Below are 19707 nucleotides of genomic sequence, written 5' to 3'. Positions count from 1 at the left end.
CTAGCAATTAAAACTTCTTTTTTTTTCTCTGTTTCCTCATCTGGAGAATGGGGAGAGGTAGTATTATGAGATACGAACAAGGTAACCTTTCTTAAGTGCTTAGTCCAAAACAGCTGTTGCTCTCCAAGGGCAAAGCAAGAGGATGAGCCGGGCCTCAAGGCACTTCCTAAACGTCTCCTCCTAGCCCATGGCAAGTCACTGCTGCTCTAGCCTGGCCTTATGTCCCCAGAAAAGGAGTCTCCCGATCATCTTAGGCAAAATTCTGAAATAAAAAGGCTAGTCTCTAGCATTTGTATCCTGCTTTATGCATCTTTTTTTTTTCTTTTGAGAAGGAGTCTTTCTCTGTCGCCCAGGCTGGAGTGCAGTGGTGCGATCTCAGCTCACTGCAACCTCCACCTCCTGGGTTTGAGCGATTCTCCTGCCTCAGCCTCCTGAGTAGCTGGGATTACAGACACCTGCCACCAGGCCCGGCTATTTTTTATATTTTTAGTAGAGACACGGTTTCACCATGTTGGCCAGGCTGGTCTCAAACTCCTGGCCTCAGGTGATCCACCTGCCTCGGCCTCCCAAAGCGCTGGGATTACAGGCATGAGCCACTGCGCCTAGTCTGCTTTATGCTTCTTAAGTCACCTTCTCCCCATACCTCCTTTGAATCCCTCAACAACTCTGTGAGGTAGGCAAGGCAGGGCTTCCCTTTCCTAGGATGAAGGAAAGGAAATTGAAGTCCCTAGTGTCCTGCCTGAGGTCACATGGGGATTAATTAGTGCTGGATTAAGATTCATCTGGGACTTGGGCTCTGCTTCCCCTCTTTCCACATGGCACAGTGTCCACAGCAGCCCCTCCTCGGTCTTTATCTCATTCCTCCCAGTCTTCAGTTCCACGGCCATCCAGGGTCATTCCCTTTTGTACCCCTCAACTGTCTTGCCTCCCTCTAGCTTCAACATCCTTGTTTGACTAAACCAGAACCCTGGTTAAATTTGTTTTGTCCCCAGCTCTGTGTCTGCACTCACCCAGCTAAACAGTGGCCATAGAACAATCCAGAACCATGCTGACTGATGTTTCGAATGCATGGCCACTAGCCTCAAATGGGCCCTCATGTTGCCTGGAAACCACACCACAGTAGCCCCCCATTAGCCACAGCTTCACTCTCTGCAGTTTCAGTTGCCTGCAGTCAACCACAGTCTGAAAATATTAAAGAGAAAGTTCCAGAAAAACGTAATGTATAAGTTTTAAATTGCACACCATTCTGGGTAGTGTGATGAAATCTAGTGCCTTCCTACTGCATCATGTCTAGAACATCCATGTGTGCAGCGTATCCACACTGTAGACACTACCTACCCGTTAGCCACTGAGTAGCCAGATCCCTTATCAAATCGACTGTGGCGATGCTTCTGCTCATGTAACCCTTATTCTACTTCATAACAGCCCCACAGCTCAAGAGCAGTGATGCTGGCATATTATTATCATCGCTTTCTTTCTCTATATCATTACTGGTTTTTTGTTGTTGTTGTTTTTAAGACAGGGCCTCACTCTGTCACCCAGGCTGGAGTGCAGTGGCATGATCTCAGCTCACTGCAACCTCTGCCTCTTGGGTTCAAGCGATTCTCCCACCTCAGCCTCCCAAGTAGCTGGGATTACAGGCACACGCCACCATGCCTGACTAATTTTTGTCTTTTTATTAGAGATGGGGTTTCAACATGTTAGCCAAGCTGGTCTCGAACTCCTGACCTCAAGTGATCCGCCTGCCTTGACCTCCCAAAGTGCTGGGATTACAGGCATGAACCACTGCACCTTGCCTATTATTGTTCTTAACCTCTTACTGTGCCTAATTTATGAATTAAACTTGGTCATAGCTATGCATGTATAGGAAAAAACAGTACATAAGTTTCAGTACTATCTGCAGTTTCAGGCATCCGCTGCGGGCCCTACAACATATCCTTGTAAGTAAGGGGGGACTGTTGTATAGTTCTCCAGTCCCTCTTCCAGATAGCAGCCAAAACCAGGACTAGGTCTGCCGGATTTAGCAAATAAAAGTATTTTATATAGCAATCCTATCCAGGAACCAGTAGTTGCTAATGTGAAATTTCAGTCACTGTGTTACATAGTGCAGTTGAAACAGGGGGCTTTTTCAGAGCCCCTCTCATCCCAGTAAGCTAGGGAATGATCTCAAGCTGGTTAACTCTGGCTTTGGCTACAGCCTGAAGGTTAGAACTCTTCTGTCTCCCACCTGGAACAAAGAGGCCCAAAGAGGAGACCCAGCCACCCAACACATCAAAGATAAGAAAGCTCAGCCTTCTACTGGGTTGGCCTATGAAACCATGGACCTCAGGAATTATTGTCCAGATGGAGTGATATGGGGCCCAGAGGGCCCACTGGGCTCAAAACTCTCTTGTGTAGCACTTAAACTTCTCCCAACTGGCCTTGGGAGTTGGACTCTAGTCAGCCTAGGTATCACCAACTCCAAAAAGAAAACTACCCTAATGGTAGTCAGCTGTCTTACATAAAGCAGAGTGAAAAGACTGAGTTTTGTGATCTTGGCTCACTGTAACCTCCTCCTCCTGGGTTCAAGCAATTCTCCTCCCTCAGCCTCCCGAGTAGCTAGGACTACAGGCATGCACAAACACACCCCGCTAATTTTTGTGTTTTTAGTAGAGACAGGGTTTCACCATGTTCGCCAGTTTGGTCTCAAACTCCTGACCTCAGATGATCCATCTGCCTTGGCCTCCCAAAGTGTGGGGATTATAGGTGTGAGGCACTGTGCCCAGCGAAGACTGAGATTTTTAAAGCATTTTGATGCATCTAGGTTAAAACATAAAAGGCCGTGAATACTCTTAATTTCTTCAACAAATACTGAGTGCTTGCTGTATGCCAAGCACCATTTCAGGTGCCAGGGATACAGTGATGAACACAAAAGTTTATGCTTTTCTGGGGGGTGGGGAATGGAGTTTTGCTCTTGTTGCCCAGGCTGGGGTGCAATGGCGCTATCTCGGCTCACTGCAACCTCCGCCTCCCGGGTTCATGCGATTCTCCTGTCTCAGCCTCCCAAGTAGCTGGGATTACAGGCGCATGCCACCACGCCTGGCTAATTTTTGTATTTTTAGTAGAGATGGGGGTTTCATCATATTGGTCAGGCTGGTCTCGAACTCCTGATCTCAGGTGATCTGCCTGCCTTGGCCTCCCAAAGTTCTGGGATTACATGTGTGAGCCACCGTGCCTGGCAAGTTTATGCTCTTAAGAAGCTTACATTCTAGCCTGGGCAACATAGTGGGACTCTGCCTCTACAAAAAAAAAATTTTTTTTTAATTAGCTGGGTGTGGTGGCACATGCCTGTGGCCCCAGCTACATGGGAGGCTGAGGAGGGAGGCTCACTTGAGTGCAGGAGGTCAAGGTTGCCGTGAGCCGTGATCATGCCACTTGCACTCCAGCCTGGTGACACAGTAAGACCCTGTATCAAAAAGAAATAAAATGGAGCTTTCATTTTCATGGGGAAGACAGACAATAAACAAACAAGAACATTCCAGATAGCAATAAGCATGTGAAGAAAACAAGGCAGGATAATGGAACAGAAAGATATGCAGGGCCTGCTATTTTAGACTGAACAGGGAAGAAGCCACTCTATAAGAAGGTGGTATTTGTTTTTGTTTGGGTTTTTCGTTTTTTTGTTTTTTTGGGTTTTTTTGAGACAGAGTCTTGCTCTGTCGCCCAGACTGGATGGAGTGCAGTGGCGCAATCTCAGCTCACTGCAAGCTCTGCCTCCTGGGTTCACACCATTCTCCTGCCTCAGCCTCCCGAGTAGCTGGGACTATAGGCGCCTGCCACCACGCCAGGCTAATTTTTTGTATTTTTAGTAGAGATGGGGTTTCACCATGTTAACCAGGATGGTCTCGATCTCCTGACCTCGTGATCCGTCCGCTTCGGCCTCCCAAAGTGCTGGGATTACAGGCATGAGCCACCACGCCCGGTCAGAAGGTGATATTTCAACTGAGGGCTGAATGGTGAGGAGTCAGCAAGGCAAGATCTGGAAACCAGTTCTCCAGACAGACAGAATAGCAAGTGCAAACAGTCATAGGTAGGAACCAGCCCAGTGTGTCCAAAAACCCAGAGTGAGGGAGAGAGCTCTACAAGATGAGATCATAGAGGTGGAGGGACCTTGGAAGGAGAATGGCTTTTATATAAGTGTAACAGGAGGGTTTGAAGCAAGTGTCATTGCCTAGCTTGTGTTTCAGAGAGATGACTGCAGCTGCTGTGTGGAGACTGCATTAGGGTTTCAAGCCTAGAGGCAGGAAGCTGGTTCAGAGGCTGCTGAAGGCATCTAGGAATAACGGGATGGTAGTAGGGGGTGGTGAGAAGTAGCTGGGTTGGCAGTAAAGTGAAGGACATACTAGTGTAGGAGGTGGCAGAGCTTCTCAACAGCCTTGCCTGCCCCTGCCCAATTCTTCACTAGCAAGGTCCTGATTTTATTTCAGTATTCACCCTTGCATTTGCTCGAGGAAGACAGCTTTTCCCCAGACCTAGGGGTGTGTACAGGTTAGTCCAAACCATCCATGGCCATTTAACTCCCTCCCTCCAGTGACTGGTTTAGGCAAGAGCTAGTGAGATAGAAGGGGGAAGTCTGCTAGGGCGTGTCAAGGAAAGGTTTTTCTCCTGATAAAAACAGATGTGGGAGGAAGCCCCCCATTTCCTGCCTTAAGACAGAGAGTCATATAAGGACATGATACTTAGAGCTGCTGTATCTTGTGTTCCTGAGGGAAGATGTCACCCGCTCTTTGAGGATGACAGAGCAGAAAGCTAGAAACACTGGAGTTATTGGTGACATGACTGAATCAACCCTGGAAAGGCCCTATACTCAGATTTCTTGTGGGATAATAAGTGCCCTCATTGTTCAAGCCACTGATAAGTTAGGCTTTCCATTATTTGCAGCCAAAATATTCTAACTTAAAAGAGGGAGAGGAGAGAGAGAGAGAGGAAAGTGATCCTAAAATAAAGATTTTATTTTGTTTATTTATTTATTTTTTAAGATGAAGTCTCGCTCTTGTCCCCCAGGCTGGAGTGCGATGGTGCGATCTCGGCTCACTGCAACCTCTGCCTCCTGGATTCAAACGATTCTTCTGCCTCAGCCTCCCAAGCAGCTGGGATTACAGGTGCCTGCCACCAAGCCCAGCTAATTTTTGTATTTTTAGTAGAGACGGCATTTCACCATGTTGGTCAGGCTGGTCTCAAACTCCTGACCTCAGGTGATCCACCACCTTGGCCTCCCAAAGTGCTGGGATTACAGGCATGAGCCACTGTGCCCGGCCAATCCTAAGATTTTAACTCAAGCACTTGGAAGGAAGATGATCACTCAGACTGGGAAGCCTAGAACAGAAGCAGGTTTGGCAGGGAGTGGGGTGAGGGTAGAAAACAGAGTTACATGTTGACTGTGTTATGTTTGAGATGTCTAATGGGCTTTCAAGTGGAGATGTCAAGAAGGCAATTAGTCATATGAATCTGAAGTTCAGAGGAGAGGTCGGAAATGGAGATATAAATTTGAGTCATCAGCATATATATGACATTCATTTCTTTTTATCCTATTCCTTCACTATTGTATGGGAATATATATACTCTAGTTCTATTCCTTTTTAAATAATTCAAAACATGTTACAATAACTTTTTAAGATGAATATTATTAAAAATATACCTAAAAATAGAGATAATATAATAAAACCTCATATATTCACCACCAAGCTTCAACAATTGCTCCTTCAGGGAGAAAAATAAATGAAGGAAATAAGAGAACCTGAGACTGGGCTATGGGGAACATCATTTAAAGTTAAGCTATCAGAGGCCACCAAGAAGGAGGGGCCAGGACAAACTAGAAGCCGGTGCTGTCATCAAAACCAAGAAAAAAGAATTTCAAGAAGGAAAGAAGAATCGACCCTGAGAAATGCTGCTGTGAGCGGCTAAGAAAGATGAAGATGGAGATGTGTGGCCTTTGGATTTGGCAAGAGGCAGGCCACTACAGACCTTGGCAAAAGCATCTCAGCAGTGCATGTGAGTCAAGTCTGCAGGGAGAGTATTGAGGGGTGAATTCATGGATATGTGATGAATAGGGCTACCCCTTTTGTAAAGGCGGTGCTGTGAGAAGGAGGATGGCTGGGAGATGCTCTAGTCTGGAAAAACTGAAGGATGCACATCACTAAGGCTGTGGCTCTATCTCTCCCAGATGGAGTCAGTGCAAACATTTTAAACTTTGAGTACCTTGCTGCCCTGCTCCAAGATAAAGGTGAGACCAGGCAGTGACTCATGCCTGTAATCTCAGCAGTTTGGGAGGCTGAGGCAAGAGAAGAGCTTATGGCTAGGAGCTCTAGACCAGCTTAGGTAACACAGCAAGACCCCATATCTATAAAATATATACAGTGTGTGTATATATATATATATATATATTTTTTTTTTGAGGCAGAGTTTTGCTCTTGTTGCCCAGGCTGGAGTGCAATGGCACAATCTTGGCTCACCACAACTTCTGCCTCCCTGGTTCAAGTGATTCTCCTGCCTCAGCACTGCAATCCAGCCTGGGCAAGAGAGCAAGATCCTGTCTCAAAAAAAAAAAAAAAAAAGGCTGGGCGCAGTGGCTCACACCTGTAGTCCCAGCATTTTGGGAGGCCAAGGTGGGTGGATCACAAGGTCAGGAGATCGAGACCATCCTGGCTAACACTGTGAAACCCCATCTCTACTAAAAATACAAAATTAGCCAGGCGTGGTGGCACATGCCTGTAGTCCCAGCTACTCGGGAGGCTGAGGCAGGAGAATCGCTTGAACCCGGGAGGTGGAGCTTGCAGTGAGCCGAGATCGCGCCACTGTACTCCAGCCTGGATGACAGAGTGACACTCCATCTTAAAAAAAAAAAAAAAAAAAAAAGCCAAAATGGGTCTTACAGAACTGAAATCAAGGTGTTGGCCAGGTTGCCTTCCTTCTGGAAATTCTAGGGGAGAATCTATTCCTCAGCTTTTCCATCTTATAGAGGCTGCCCATATTCTTTTACTCATGGCCCCTATCCCTCTTCAAAGCCAACAATCACATCATTCTGACCTCTACTTACTTTCGACATCTTCTTTATTTTATAATTTTTATTTTTTGGTAGAGACAGGGTCTCACTATGTTGCCCAAGCTGGTCTCAAACTGCTGACCTCAAGTGATCCTCCCACCTCAGCCTCCTGAAGTGTTGGGATTACTGGCATGAGCCACCACATCAGGTCTGACCTCTTCTTCTTTGACTCTGACCCTCCTGCCTCCCTCTTTCACTTATAAGGACCCTTGAAATTACATTGGGCCTACCTGGGATAATCCAGGATCATCTCCCTATCTCAAGATCTTTACCTTAATAACATCTTCAAAGTATTTTGCCATGTAAGGTAACAGTCACAGGTCCTGGAGATTAGGATGTGGACATCTTTATGGGGGAACATTCTTCTGCCTACCATCTCTGATGTGAAACAATTCTTCTGACACGCACTTAGCAAATGCTTACCAGGTGTGCTAAGCACTATGGTAGGAGCTAGAAACAAAGATGAATAAGACCCAGTCCTTACCTCCAATAGTTTGCTATCTATAATATTAAGATGGACATGTACACAAATAACTATAGCATGATGTGCTATATGCACTAAAATAAATGTCACAGCTACTTACACAGTGCCTTGATGTGAATATGTACATCTCTAAATTCATCTGATACTCACAATCTGAAGTTGTTATCCCGGTTTTGCAAATAAAGAATCTGCACCTGAAGGTCAAAGAGGTTTAGGGTTTTTCCTAAGATAGCTCAAGTCTCTTACTACATTCATTCTGCTAGGATAGGAGAGCACAAGGAAAAAGAGGTTCAGGGAAGGTCTGTAACCTACTGCCATGTGTCCTGTAGTCACCACAGCTCCTTTCTTTGTAGGGACCATGACCTTATTCCCCAAAGAAGCCTCATTATACACCCATGTCAGTTTTCTTTTTATGAATGAGTCGTTCTCCCAATCAGATGGCAAGTCTACTGCGAAGAAAGACCTTGTCATATTTCACTGTATTCCTTTCCATGCCTTGCCTATTTTGTTGATAGAGAGTTGCCATCACTAGTTCTTTCATGGTATTATGTTGTGTTGTCAGATGATGGGGGAGGGTGGGGTGAATCCTTTCCTAGTGATGTAGAGCCAGGAAGACAGGTTTCTTAAGATCTGCAAACCAGCAACACCTGGGGCACTGCCAGGTGACTTTCCCCAGTGAAGGGAGACAATTAGAAAATGCAAGGCAGGCCGGGGTGGTTGCTCAGGCCTGTAATCCCAGCACTTTGGGAGGTTGAGGTGGGTGGATCGCTTGAGCTCAGGAGTTCAAGACAAATCTGGACAATATGGAGAGACCTTGTCTCTACTAAAAATACAAAAAATAAGGCCAGGCGTGGTGGCTTACACCTGTAATCCCAGCACTTTGGGAGGCTGAAGCAGGCGGATCATCTAAGGTGGGGAGTTGGAGACCAGCCTGACCAACATGGTGAAACCCCGTCTCTACTAAAAATACAAAAATCAGCCAGGCATGGTGGCGCATGCCTGTAATCCCAGCTACTCCAGAGGCTGAGGCAGGAGAATCGCTAGAACCTGCGAGATGGGTGTTGAGGTGAGCCGAGATCGTGCCATTGCACTCCAGCCTGGGCAACAAGAGCGAAACTCCATCTCAAAAATAGATACATAAATAAAATAAGCTGGGCATGGTGGTGGTGCACGCCTGTGGTCCCAGCTACTGAGGAGGCTGAGGTGGAAGGATGAGGTAGAAGGATGAACTTGAGCCGGGAGATGGAGGTTGCAATGAGCTGAGATTGCACCACTGCACTCTAGCCTGGGTGACACAGCAAGACACTGTACTCAGAGAGAGAGAGAGAGAGAGGGAGAGAGGGAAAGCAGAAGTAGCTTGAAAAGATGGGGTGGGGAGAACGGAATGAAATGTAGAAAGAAGGGCTTCTGTGGAGACCAGGGGCCGAGTGCTGAGACTATTAAGATGCGAGTTGCAGATCCTGCTCTTGGGTTAGAGACAGAAGAGACCAAGAAAGTCAGAATCATCCAAGATATGAGAATCTCGATTTTCTTCTTTTCTCTTCAGAGTCAACAGACATTTTGATAGCTTACAACAATGTTTCCACTATGACATCACTGTCTCCTTTTCACCCACGAAATGTCAAGGACTCGTGAGGTTAAGTCACTTGCCCAAGGTCACACAGAGTAGCCTGGAAGAGAATCCAGATCCTGAGGTCTCCCGGTCAGCGCTCCCGCAGTTCTGGCAGCAGGAGAGTGGGCAGGTGCCCGCAGCGAGGGCATCATAGTGACTGCGCTGACGACAGGGCCACTGACCCGCGGGCGGCCGGCGAGCCGCGGCAGATTCCGGGGTCGGCCCCAGCAGACAGGCTGCGCGGCTCGACTCTGCGGGAGCGCCTAAGTCATCGGCAATCTGGGGCTCAGGCTGTGCAGTTCTGGGTCCTCGGCCGCCCACAGGCGTCGGCGAAAGGCTGCCGCCCCGGCCGGGGACCAGGAAGCGTCGGGCAGCTGGCAAGGGCTCCCCGGGGACGCGCCACAGCCTCACAGCTGGCCCGAGTCTCCTGGGAGGCAGGGCTGGAAGGGCGGGGTGAAGGCCAGCTGTGGCCGCTTGGGAAGGACCGCCTCGCCTGCTCCCGACCTAAGTCAGAACACCTGGATGACCGGTGCCTCCAGGACGCAGGTGCAGGTGAAACTCGCCCTGCCACAGCACCCTGCATCTCCGCGGAGGCCCTCGGGAGCCCAGCGTGTCGGCTCAAAACGAGGAAAGAAAGGTTAAAGCCCGAGTTGCGACTCTTAATCCCAGCGGGACAGGTGAGGGACACCAGCGCAGCTTGGGGAGGGTACCCGGCCAGGCTCCGCCCCTCGGGGGGCCGCTTACCCTCCCGGGAGGCGTGGCCTGCGGGCCGCCCAGCTTCTAGTGGGCGAGCGGGGAACTCGGGCCCCGCCCCCCCGCCTATAAGGGCGGTGCGGCACTGCAGCTAGCGCAGTTCTCACTGAGACCCGTCACCCCGACTCAACGTGAGACGCACCGCCCGGACTCACCATGGTGAGTGCGGCCCGGCCGGGGTCGCGCCCGTCCCCTAATTGCCCCTCTCCTTTGGGGGACACTCCTTCCAGGCATGCTCGGGGACCTCCACCGGGCGTTCCGGGTCTCCAGGAGGTGCGAGGGTTTTGCATCCTCCCTCCCCAACCCCCTCCTGGTGACTTTGGCCGAGCCGTATAGTTCACCTTCGGTGGCTGGGGTTGGGGCTTGGGGTGGAGTGCGACTCTTCAGTAACAGAGAGGAACCCTTTCTGGCACTCTGTTCCTGCCTTACGAGCATTTGTGTCCCGACTCTGTATGAGAGTCACGCGGGCCCGCGCCCCGTCCTTTCCGCGGGCAAAAGAAGACGCGTTTGGCTGCCCTCTTACATCCCCAGTCCCTGGTCCCCAGCACTGACCGAGCACGTGCTTGGCGCTAGAAGGTGGAAGGGGTCAGGTTACCTGGTGCCGCATCCCCCTTTCCTCTGTGTATGCATTCCAACTATCCACAGAACCACCCCCCCCGTGACTCAGCACCCCGCTTCTGAGCTGAGAGGGGTGGTGGGAACGGGGTTCGGCCTCCTGAAGCGAGCCGGCCCTCTCCAGCCCGGAGCCCGGGTGCGCGGATGGGCAGAGACAGCTGGCGCTGAGCACTGCGCTGGCCGAGGCCAGGTTGGGGGGAGGGGAGAGAGGTGCATGTAGGGGGTGGTATTTATAGCCCAGGAGCGGGGGCCGAAACCCAATCCTCGCTTTGGGCTGGGAAATAACTGTAAAGACTCCAGAGGGAGAGCGGATGTAGGGCTGGGCTGCAGGATGGCGCCCATCCTGCCCGGGACAAGGCGGGTTACCTCTGGGGCCTCACCGCAGGTTCCACTTCCTTTTCTGGGTATTTGGAAACCGTCACCCCGCCATTTCGGTGTGGGAAGAGCGCGCGGGCCCCGCCGGACTTTAGTGCTTTAGGGGTTAATTTCGGGCTGACAGGGACGGAGCCTAAGGCAGTGAGCGCCCCAGTACCCTCACACCTTATTGCTGGCCCCTGCTGTCTGAGCTTACAAGCATTATCGCCGCTATTTCCGTGCGGGCCGACACGGGAGATGAAAGTGGTGAAGACACCCAGGGTGCGGGGGTGGAGGTGGGGAGAGGAGCCAGATGGGATTGATCCCCAGAGCCAGATGGGATTTAAAGGTGAGGGAGGAGGGCATCCTGATGGCGTGTGGTCAGTTGATGCCAGATTGGATGGCTGAGACACCTCTGCAGCTTACAGGAAAGAAAGAGGGAAAGGGTTCTATGAATTCTAGCTGTTCATACTCAAAGCAAAGAATTAATCAAGTGGGGGGCCTCTAGCTGTAAACCCATACCTCTAGGAAACCTTCTTTTGTCATGTGGAGCCACAGTGCGCACTTGACAGATTCCCCACTGAAAAGTGGGCTAAGAGGTTGGCCTGCACTGCTGGGTGCCTCCAGGTGGGGAGTCCTGTACCTGGGAGCCCAGGCAGGCTGCTAGTCTCTTCTCACCTCTGCCCAGCCCCAAGCCTCCACTCTTGCCAACTGAGTCATCCTAGCTGATAGATGATAGGGTGGAAGAGAGACTCGCAAGGTGAGGACTTGTGAATGTGGGGCTCATGCTGTGTCCCCTCTCTCTATCCCTCAGCGTGAATGCATCTCAGTCCACGTGGGGCAGGCAGGTGTCCAGATGGGCAATGCCTGCTGGGAGCTCTATTGCTTGGAACATGGGATTCAGCCTGATGGGCAGATGCCCAGTGACAAGACCATTGGTGGAGGGGACGACTCCTTCACCACCTTCTTCTGTGAAACTGGTGCTGGAAAACACGTACCCCGGGCAGTTTTTGTGGATCTGGAGCCTACAGTCATTGGTGAGAGGAAGTGGGGACAAAATTGAAGGGGGTGGAACATGACTCAAAGCTTCTCCCTGGAGAGAGAGGGTATTTAGACCACGCATTCCTGGCCCTGAAAATTCCTAGCTGTATTTGAAGCTGCAGAAGGCAAGCTGATCTGAGACTGGCCTGGGCAGCCGGTCTGGGTTTCTCTCACACTCTGGTATCTCAGGCTGGCAGGAGGATGAGTCCTTCCATGCATCTGGCCACAGCTACCACCCTGGGGGAGGAAGGTCCCTGCTGAGCATAGCTTTGTGGTTTTTGCCCTTCCAGATGAGATCCGAAATGGCCCATACCGACAGCTCTTCCACCCAGAGCAGCTCATCACTGGGAAAGAGGATGCTGCCAACAACTATGCCCGTGGTCACTATACCATTGGCAAGGAGATCATTGACCCAGTGCTGGATCGGATCCGCAAGCTGGTGAGAATGTGTCTTGGGAGGGAGGGAACTTTTAAGACTGTGCTAATGGTCAGGAGTATTTTTTTTGAGATCCTTTCAGGGGGTCGTCTCTAACTGTACATGGTCTCGAGTGTGGTGCTGCTATGGTATCCTCAGTATTTGCCCTGACTGCTGATGTATCTTACGCTTTATGGAGCCAGGTGATAGAGTCCCTCAGGCCCCTCCCCTACCTAAACTGTTCTTTCTCGCAGTCTGACCAGTGCACAGGACTTCAGGGCTTCCTGGTGTTCCACAGCTTTGGTGGGGGCACTGGCTCTGGCTTCACCTCACTCCTGATGGAGCGGCTCTCTGTTGACTATGGCAAGAAATCCAAGCTGGAATTCTCCATCTACCCAGCCCCCCAGGTGTCTACAGCCGTGGTCGAGCCCTACAACTCTATCCTGACCACCCACACCACTCTGGAGCACTCAGACTGTGCCTTCATGGTGGACAACGAAGCAATCTACGACATCTGCCGCCGCAACCTAGACATCGAGCGCCCAACCTATACCAACCTCAATCGCCTCATTAGCCAAATTGTCTCCTCCATCACAGCTTCTCTGCGCTTTGACGGGGCCCTCAATGTGGACCTGACAGAGTTCCAGACCAACCTGGTGCCCTACCCTCGCATCCACTTCCCCCTGGCCACCTATGCACCAGTCATCTCTGCAGAAAAGGCATACCACGAGCAGCTGTCGGTGGCAGAGATCACCAATGCCTGCTTTGAGCCTGCCAACCAGATGGTGAAGTGTGATCCCCGGCATGGCAAGTACATGGCCTGCTGCCTGCTGTACCGTGGAGATGTGGTGCCCAAGGATGTCAACGCTGCCATTGCTGCCATCAAGACCAAGCGCAGCATTCAGTTTGTGGACTGGTGCCCCACAGGCTTCAAGGTTGGTATCAACTACCAGCCTCCCACTGTGGTGCCTGGGGGTGACCTGGCCAAGGTGCAGCGTGCCGTGTGCATGCTGAGCAACACGACCGCCATCGCCGAGGCCTGGGCCCGCCTGGACCACAAGTTCGACCTGATGTATGCCAAGAGGGCGTTTGTGCACTGGTATGTGGGTGAGGGCATGGAGGAGGGTGAGTTCTCCGAGGCCCGTGAGGATATGGCTGCCCTGGAGAAGGATTACGAGGAGGTGGGCATCGACTCCTATGAGGACGAGGATGAGGGAGAAGAATAAAGCAGCTGCCTGGAGCCTATTCACTATGTTTATTGCAAAATCCTTTCGAAATAAACAGTTTCCTTGCACGGTTTCTTGTCCCCTCTGAGTGCTTGAGCTTCTGCTGCCTTCCCTTTCATGCTGCTGCTGCTCTGTTTGCTGTTCATGACCCTTATCCCTTCCATCGCTGAAGGTGAGACCTGCAAAGGGGTTCTTGCCAGGCCCAGGAAGCATAACCCCAGGGACTTTAAATCAAAGTCCTAGGGTTACTCAGTATAGGGAGCAAATGAGGACCAAATCCAGGCACAAACTGTTGAAGGATGAGTCTTCAGCTCCTTTCCAAGTAGGAGTTTAATCCAGTGGTTTCTGTCTTTGAAAGTTAAGACTGCTACCCTGTTCTTCCTGCCGCCTCTACATTTACCAACTCTGGAAGCAAGGCTTGGCCCAGGCTCCTCTGTGCATTATGAGGGTTTGGGAATGGGGCTGGGCTGGCCCAGAGTTCCTGGGCATGGAGCCACGTCATAAGCTTGGGGGATGGGAGGGAACACAGGCGATCTCCTAGAGTTGTTTGTGCCACTGCACCTCCGAGCAGCTTTGCATAGCTTCCTGTCTTGCTGCTTTGCTGGAGCTGGGGCTGTGCCATTAAAAGTCAGGTCATCTCCCCTCTGTTTGTGATTTCTTTCTGGCCTCAGCCTCTGTGCTGGCTGGTGGGAGACTCCTGCTAGGGCCCTGGGGAAAGCTTCAACTTTGCTAACAGGAGCCCCAGGCCCCATGCTGATGTCATACTGTGGGGTGGACATGGTTGGGGGGAGGAGGCTTGGATCGCAAAAGAGCAGGAGATGCCAACCCTACCCTTGCCTTTCCTCCCTGGTGATTCAGGGAACAGAGCCCTTCCCTAGGGAACAGGTTTGAAGCCCAGCTAAGACAGAGCCCCTGTTTACTCAGCAGAGTAGGCAGGAAGTGGCAGCTGGATACTGCCACACCACACTGCCTCATTAATCATTAACCATGTATGAGCTTTAACAATCAGGGAGACATAGGCCGAAACAGCTGCCGCTGCCACCTCCACTCCCCTCGCCCCTAGGCTGAGGATGGGAGACCTGTAATCTACCTGTCTCAAAGCTTCCTCAGGTGTCTCCACCCAGAGGCCCTCGCCTAGCAAACCGGCTAGGCAGCTTTGACTAAGCTACTCACCCCAGGAGTGAAGGAAGGAAAGAACTAGTTTAGTGTTTTTAGGGGGCCCTAGTTCTTGACACAGGCAGATGCCAGCTTGAGCCCAAGCAGCTTTAAGTTTTTTTTTTTGTTTTTTTTGAGACGGAGTTTCACTCTGTCACCCAGGCTGGAGTGCAGTGGCATGATCTCGGCTCACTGCAACCTCCACCCTCCGGGTTCAAATAATTCTCCTTCCTCAGCCTCCTGAGTAGCTGGGACTACAGGTGCCTGCCACCGCGCCCAACTAATTTTTTGTATTTTTAGTAGAGATGGGGTTTCACCATCTTGGCCAGGCTGGTCTTGAACTCCTGACCTCGTGATCCACCCGCCTCAGCCTTTCAAAGTGCTGGGATTACAGGCGTGAGCCACCGCGCCCAGCCAGCAGCTTTAAGTTTTGATCTAAGACAAGCTAGAACTGTCCACTGCTAACCAACCTCCTGTAGAATGAAGTCACACCATTGCCAACTCTACACCATTCCTCCTTCTTCCCAGGCGGTTCCCCTGGAAATGGCAACCAGACTTTGGGCCCCTTGTACCTCTTCTCTCACTCCAGGAACACTGAGACTAAGATCCACACCAACCTGCTTCCACTTTATTCTTGTTTATACATTCTCCTGCTCCCAGATTTGGAGTCAGAACACTATGTGAGCTCAACAGTCCTGCTCAGAGCCATGTTCCATATCCCACCAGTTTCCCTTTTCCCAACCCCCACCCACCCCCACTCAGTAAGTCCCTTGCCCAGGTTTTGCTCTTGGAGGGAAGAAAGCAGAAGAGAAGATGCAGGACTGAGATGATTGTCCTGACCCCACTACCCCCAAGTGTAAGAGAAGTCCTGGATGGAATGGGTGGCAATTCCAATGAGGGATGGGAACCTCTTTCCAAGGCACAAGGGGCCATCTTCTCAACATGCTGCTTTTTCAGATTTGGGTAGTATGCTGGCCAGGAGCTGGGGGTTGCAGTGCCTCCAGCTGACTGAGGAGGAGAGGAATGTGAGGACGCTGATGCGGGTCCACGGTCATCATCGAGTTCAGGAGCTGCCGCAATGCTGAAGAATGCCTGTGGAGGGAGGAGCCCAGGGTGACCGGATGACACCTATCTGTCAACTCAGCTAATACCAGGGGGGAGTCTGAAACACTTGATGCCCTATTCTTTGCTCACTCACCTGGGGCTTTGTGGGATGCTGAGTTGGTTCTGCACAGCAAGGGCCACACTGTCACCCTTTTGGAACACCATGTCATAAGGGCCTTCCCCAAACATCATGGCATATAGCACGCAGCCTAGGGACTGAGCATAACTTGGTTAGTCCCTAGAAGGGGACCAATGGAGGTGACATCTCTCCCTTTACTTCTGTGGTAAAAGGAGACTACATAAGCTAAAAAGAATACGCTGACCTCAGCCACATGGCACCACCAGGGCCCAGAGAAACTGCCAGTCAGCTGGAGGCCTCTGCAGCCCCTGCTTAGCTTAGCCCCTGCTTAGCCAGTGTCTTCACTACTGACACTGAGCTGTACTCACCTTGTTCAGGGGCACGGATTATACCACATCCGGTGCAACTGGGTACAGTATCAGTGACATTTCCCAGGAAGGAAGTTGAAGTGGATGGGGACATATTGTGGTTCCTGGGGCCCCATGCAACAGAAACCAACGACCTACTCTACTCCACGGTGGGTACAGAGAGCCACAGCCCTCCCTACCCAGATACCCACCCACATGCTCCTCACCCAGACATCAGTCCGCTCATCGATGACACAGTGACTCTGCACAGAGAAGAGCTCTGGGGCTCGGTAGGAGATGGTGCACCGCTGGGCTGCCCAGTCCTGGAACAGTGATCCCAGAGCTCAAAAGTGGGGCACAGGTCATGGTCATATGACCAAACTGGGACATGCACCAGAAGGGGTGGGAATGGGGAACAGGTGAGAAAAGGAGCCTGGAGACTCTTTTACCTGCAGGGTCAGAGCCTGGCGGGAGCCCTCCACATGGATGCATGCTTGATTCATGGAACCCAAGTCCATTAAAACTGGCTGCCCCTCATCTCCGAGCAATATATTGGTGGGCTTCAAGTCCCTGTAAAGAAGTAGAAGTGACCTATGAGCATCTCTGGACAGGAAGGCTGGAATCCCAGCAAGCAAAAGAATCATACAGGCTGTTTCTTGGGAGAACAGACACCTCCCATTTCTCTTGGTGAGGCTCTTCCTCTGGGCCCCAGCAAGCACACAGGGTCCTCCCACTGACCTGTGGGCATAACCCTTGGCATGAATGGCCTCAAGGCCTCTGCAGATCCCCAGCAGCAGCCAAAGGATTTGATCCTCAGTCAGGAAGTTGCCTTTGTCCTTCAGCCTTTCTATCTCATTCCACAGCGTACCTCTCTGCAACACAAGTTTCCCTACAGTTGGAGATGTTTTTGGAGCCTCTGCTCCTTAGGCCTGATCCCTTCCCTATGTCAAAGCCTAACAGCCCTTTCATGATACACACCTCAAACTCAGAATCTAAGTGGCCAAATCGAGGACATGGTCCCTGCTTCCTAACATGCTGGACTGCTCACACAGCCCTTGAGTAGGTGGCTCTGTTGCAACCCCCTCCATAACCAGGAGTCTTTCTGACCTTGAAGAATGGTAGCAGCAGCCAGGCCTCATGCTTAGCACCCCGTTCCCTCAGACAGTAAGCCACCAGGCGAAGGATGTTGGGATGATTGAAGAGGCGATGCATGTCGGCTTCTCGCTGGGCCTCCTCCCGGTCCTGCTGCTCGTGACACAGGATTCGCTTCAGGGCGTAGAAGTGTCCATCATGTAACCCTTCCACTAGGTCCACATAGCTGAACCCGCTGTGGGCCAAAGGGGTCAATGAAGGGCCATGGTCATCTCCCACATGGCTTGGACCTAGAGAAATTTCCTGGTGGGGAGTGGGGTGTCCTTCCTATTTAGCAGAAACCTTCCCAAGATGTGGCTCTAAGAGAAATCTGAAGAATATTACACAGTGAGCTCCTCAGGATCAGAGATATAGAAATCTTTGAGGTCCTATGGTTATAATAGAGACCTCTTCACTTGACAGATGCTAAATAAATAACAGCCAACACTTATCGAGTACTTGTGAACCAGGCATTGGGTGAGACATTTTATACACATTATCTCATTTAATCCTCACAACTCCATCAGTGAGGGATGATAATCATCTCCATTAAGCAGATGAAAAAAACATGGTTTATCAAGGTCACACTTGGTGGATTTAGCAGGCCTGGCTCCAGAATCCACCTTCTTGATACTGTGTAGCTAGGCTCTGTCAGGTGAGAGAGGGCAGGGATAGGGATAAAACCCTTGTGCCCCAAGCATGTGCACACAGCTGTCCTTCAATGACCATAACCTTGAGGACTAGTTAACTGACTTCCAAACACTCACCCCTCCCCCAGTTTCTGGATGAAGAGGTAGCGCTTATTGTCAATGATGACAGTTCCCCGAGAGCAGACACACAGCGCGTGGCCCATAATGTCTCAGTCATCCTCTTCAAGGACGGTCTGAGGCTACCGAAGAGCTCGTCCAGGATGATTGGGCTCTTCCAGGAGATGCGCTGGGGGCCCAGCGGATCATGCTGGAAAGAAAACGGCAGGGTCACAGGTCCGGCACAATCCAGACGACCCATGAAGTACCAATGCGGAGAGCTCAGGCCCAGGTCTCTGAAACCTACACTATTGTGTAGAGAAAACGGGCACTGCTCTGTCAGCTTCAAGGGTGGGGTCAGGCGCCTTACGGCCTCAGGACACACAGCGGCTACCGGGCCACTTCCTCCAACCCCAGCCCACCTTTGGGCAGCCCCCGCTCCCACGCCCGTCGCGCCGCAAAGGCAGAGCATAGCGTAGTTTCAGAGGACGTGCGAGGCTCAGGCCCACTCCTAGCAGGGCCCACCCCTGGTCTAGGAGCTCAGAGCCCAGGATGGGCCAGCTGCACTCCCCGACTGACCTGGCTCGGGCCAGAGCGAAGCGCCACCGACCGGAAGCAGTGCTGACATCATCAGTCCGCGCCGGCGTAACGGCCCGCGGTATCTTAGCAACCGCTGGGCATCCGGAGGATGTGGGGGCGCGGAGCTGAGAGGCCGGGGGCGAGCTAGGTCTAGGGTGGACGGGTCCTAGGACCCTGGTGAGGGTTCTCTACTTGGCCTTCGGTGGGGGTCAAGACGCAGGCACCTGCGCCAAAGGGGAGCAAAACCGGGCTCGGCCGGAGGCCCCCAGGACCTCCATCTCCCAATGTTGGAGGTAGGAGGCGTCATACCTCTGGCGCTCTGGGGCAGAAAGCGGCCAACTACACTGCAGCCTGGAGGGGGATCCAGGGAGGGGCGGGTCTGGTGGCCTGGTCTCCTGATCCCGTACAACCTTGCGGGCTCTGGCCTGCATCCCACTACCCCTAGTCTCAGTGGTTAAGAGCTCAGGCTTGTGAACCAGACTTCCAGTTTCTAAATTGAGTGTTAATAGCATGCTAGCTGTGTAACCTCGGGCAAGTTACTTAACCTCTCGGATCCTTACTTTTGGTAGCTGTAAAATAGGTATAATAGTACCTAAGGTTAAGTAGCTTAACTGTGAGGCCAGACTGACTAGTTCAAATGCCAGCTCTGTTAACGTATTTGTGTGACCTTGGACAGGCTACTTAATGTTTCCATCCTTTCCTCTCCTCCTCTGTAAAATGGAAATGATAATTATCTACCTCATGGAGTTGAAGATTAAATGAGATGTACAGTGTTTAATACAATATCTGACACATAGCCTTCAGTACGTGTCAATAAACAGTAATTATTATTACCTTGATCTTCACATCCCATTCTTGAGACTGTAAAGACAAAAGGAACGGAAATTCACAAATTTCCAAGCCTTGGCACAAAACAGTTGTCCTTAATATGTGTTGCGGAGGCAGGCAGGGGTAAGCTGGAGAGGGGTGCACTTCCAAAGAAGGT

At 51.3% G+C, this 19707-nt stretch overlaps 3 protein-coding genes across 10 annotated transcripts in view; 2 read left to right on the top strand and 1 right to left on the bottom strand.

Annotated features, from left to right (window-relative positions):
- The first annotated feature begins 9209 nt into the window (after nt 1-9209).
- LOC129031836 (tubulin alpha-4A chain) lies at nt 9210-13649 on the top strand. 2 transcript variants are annotated; one of them, XM_054478633.1, is made up of 4 exons: nt 9210-9854; nt 11714-11936; nt 12231-12379; nt 12610-13649. In XM_054478633.1, exons 2-4 carry the CDS (start codon nt 11756-11758, stop codon nt 13579-13581), a joined length of 1302 nt encoding a protein of 433 aa, XP_054334608.1. In that variant the 5' UTR covers nt 9210-9854; nt 11714-11755; the 3' UTR covers nt 13582-13649. The 2 variants fall into 2 exon arrangements, with proteins under 2 accessions (XP_054334608.1, XP_054334609.1); XM_054478634.1 differs by having other exon boundaries at nt 9255-10089.
- Nucleotides 13650-15342: 1693 nt separating this feature from the next.
- On the bottom strand, nt 15343-18946 carry STK16 (serine/threonine kinase 16). Of its 6 annotated transcripts, none has more exons than XM_054478626.2 (8): nt 18723-18946; nt 18165-18354; nt 17374-17593; nt 17005-17138; nt 16716-16836; nt 16494-16589; nt 15935-16056; nt 15343-15828 (listed from the first exon to the last, which is right to left on the bottom strand). In XM_054478626.2, exons 2-8 carry the CDS (start codon nt 18248-18250, stop codon nt 15690-15692), a joined length of 918 nt encoding a protein of 305 aa, XP_054334601.1. In that variant the 5' UTR covers nt 18251-18354; nt 18723-18946; the 3' UTR covers nt 15343-15689. The 6 variants fall into 6 exon arrangements, with proteins under 6 accessions (XP_054334601.1, XP_054334603.1, XP_054334602.1 ...); XM_054478628.2 differs by having other exon boundaries at nt 18566-18734; XM_054478627.2 differs by having other exon boundaries at nt 18451-18728.
- The window catches only part of GLB1L (galactosidase beta 1 like), a 9149-nt gene continuing 8211 nt past the window's right edge, over nt 18770-19707 (top strand). The window contains exon 1 of one of the 2 annotated variants that reach the window (XM_054478624.2): nt 18770-19015. The gene's annotated coding sequence lies outside the window, so the exon portion shown is untranslated. The remainder of the gene's footprint in view (nt 19016-19707) is intronic. The other variant, XM_063647957.1, reaches the window with a different exon arrangement.

This window comes from Pongo pygmaeus, chromosome 11, assembly GCF_028885625.2.
Source record: "Pongo pygmaeus isolate AG05252 chromosome 11, NHGRI_mPonPyg2-v2.0_pri, whole genome shotgun sequence".
NCBI classification, from domain to species: Eukaryota; Metazoa; Chordata; class Mammalia; order Primates; family Hominidae; genus Pongo; species Pongo pygmaeus.
This window is presented reverse-complemented; position numbering and strand designations above follow the sequence as displayed.